The sequence below is a fragment of the Chrysochloris asiatica genome, unplaced genomic scaffold (assembly GCF_000296735.1).
Source record: "Chrysochloris asiatica unplaced genomic scaffold, ChrAsi1.0 scaffold00027, whole genome shotgun sequence".
In the NCBI taxonomy this organism is placed as follows: Eukaryota; Metazoa; Chordata; class Mammalia; order Afrosoricida; family Chrysochloridae; genus Chrysochloris; species Chrysochloris asiatica.
The window spans coordinates 6,802,118-6,804,609 of record NW_006408545.1 but is presented as its reverse complement, the minus strand read 5'-3'; the positions used below and the strand labels follow the sequence as shown (position 1 = coordinate 6,804,609).

General features: G+C 37.4%; 1 protein-coding gene across 1 annotated transcript in view; it reads right to left on the bottom strand.

Moving 5' to 3' along the window:
* ROS1 (c-ros oncogene 1 , receptor tyrosine kinase) overlaps positions 1-2,492 on the bottom strand; it is a 182,461-nt gene that overhangs the window by 44,300 nt on the left and 135,669 nt on the right. The window contains exons 40-41 of the mRNA XM_006839976.1: positions 983-1,080; positions 577-780 (exon numbers count right to left, since the gene is read on the bottom strand). Of these exons, the coding sequence (XP_006840039.1) occupies positions 577-780; positions 983-1,080 (302 nt within the window). The remainder of the gene's footprint in view (positions 1-576; positions 781-982; positions 1,081-2,492) is intronic.

Genomic DNA, 2,492 nt, shown 5'->3' with positions numbered 1-2,492 from the left:
AACAACAACAACAATGTTTTTGATATCCATGATTTAAATTTACCTACAAATTAATGACCAAATATCCCAAAATAATTTGAGCATACATTTGGACATTAATTCATACTGTCCTGGTGTCCTGGTGTGGCACTGGAGGATAAGCACTCAATCATGAGGTTGGTTTGAACAGTAAGGCTGGTGGTTCAAACTTACTAGTCACTCCTCAGAAACTCTATACAGGCTTGCTATGAGTTGAGTTGACTCAATAGCACTTAACAACAACAATAACATCAATTACTACCACTCATATGCTCTTAAGCTTTTGAAGTTCAATAAAATACTTGGAGTAAATATATCCATTTCATATACATTAGTAAGGTACAGGATCAAAATTCATGGGAGATGGTGCACTGTACTGAAACCCAGGAATAGTCTTTTGTGGCCACCAGCTTTCACTCTAACTTGAAGGAAATCACTAAACCACTCTGGTATTCTGTTTGCTGACATAAAAACAAGGGTTAGATGACATTTTGCAATCCCTACTGGCTCTGAAATTTTATGATCTGCCCACATTTCTCTGGGCCTTGTGAAGCTCACCATACATCAGATTGAGTAGTGAAGATTCCATCCATCAGACTTTCTGGAGCCATCCACCGAACAGGAAGCAAGCCTTCTCCTCTCTTTCTATAATAATCATTTTTATAAATGTCCCTCGCGAGTCCAAAGTCCCCAATCTTCACAATTCGTGATGAACTAGTATAGTCTTTCACTGAGACAAGGCAATTCCGTGCTGCCAGGTCCCTACAGTAGAAACTATATTCAATAATAATACTAATAAAGTTCCAGAGATCAGATAAACAACAATAGCATGTCTCTTAAGGAGAGGGATGGTTATTGCTATTTTGAAGAAATTAAAATGTCTAATTACCCATCCATGTTTTACGCAGAAGGTTATTACTGTGTCAATATCCATAATAGCTTTTGATCCAGAATGTCACCATACCTGTGAATGAAATGCATCTGCTCCAGGTAGACACAACCCTTTGAAATATCTATGCATATGTCTACAAGGTCCACCAAAGTGAGTAGAGGACCATGAAACTGTAAGAAATGAAAGAAAAGTTACAGCAGTTTTCCAGTTTGCAATACACACCCATACAAACGTGTGAAAGGGGCTCAAAAAGTTTGTGGAAAATCCCATTATTTTCCAGTTCCACTTTTCCACAAATGTTTTGATGCCTCCCTCAAATATATGATGTTTTAAAGGCATTTTAACTGTATAGTTGCAAAAATTCAAATAGGAAAATAACTTAATGTATATGCTTTTTACCCAGATATAGTTAAACAGATGACAGACTATATTTAGTGAACAGAGGCAGAGAGGACAAGTGAGAAATATATTGGAAAGATCTCAGGGTGTCATGTTAGAGTCCCTAGTTCTGCTACTTACTAATTGTGCCATCTTGCTCAATTTCATTATATGATAAGCAGGGATCATATTACTGACCTTGCAGAATACTGTACATGTATGTAACAAAACTAGGATACAATAGGCACTTTTTAATGAACAGTAACTGTTCACATGTAATAAAATGTGCAAAGACTCGGAGTTAGAAAACCAAAAAAGATAAACATGCTCACATTTCTCAAACTGAAAGAACTGAAGAAAATATTCAAGACTTGACTTGCAATATTGAAATATTATATGGGCAAAATACTGAATGTTGCAGAAAGCATCAAAAGAAGATAGAAGGAATACTCAGAGTCACTGTACCAAAAAGAAATGGTCAATGTTCATTGATTTCTGAGGTAGCATATGACCAAAAGCCAAGGATCCTGAAGGAAAATCCAAGGTGCATTGAAGGCATTGGTAAAGAACAATTGATGGGATACAAATGGAAATCTTTCAACAAACTGAGGCAGCACTGGAGGCACTCACTCATCTATGCTAAGAAATTTGAAAGACAGCTACCTGGCTAACTGATTGGAAGAGTTCCATGTATGTGCCCATTCTGAAGAAAGGCTACCAAATGGAATGCAGAAATCATTGGACAACATCATTAATATCACATGCAAGTGAAATTTTGCTAAAAATAATTCAACAATGGCTGCAGCAGTACACTGACAGAGAGCCACCAGAAGTTCAGGCCAGATTCAGACGGGGAGAAAGAATGAGGGATATCATTGCTGACATAAGATGGATCTAGACTAAAAGCAGAGAATATCAGAAAGATGTTTACCTGTGCTTTCTTGACTATGCAAAGGCTTTCGACTGTGTGTATCATAACAAGCTATGAACAACATTGCAGAAAATGAGTATTCCATAACACTTAACTGTGTTCATGTTGTTGTTGTTGTTGTTAAGTGCCATCGAGCCAGGTTCCGACTCATAACAACCCTGTATAGGGTTTTTTAGGAGCAACTGGTGAGCTTGAACCGTCAACCTTGTGGTTCAAATCAACTTTGCTCATGAGAAGCCTGTATATAGACCAAGAGGCAATCATTTGAACAGA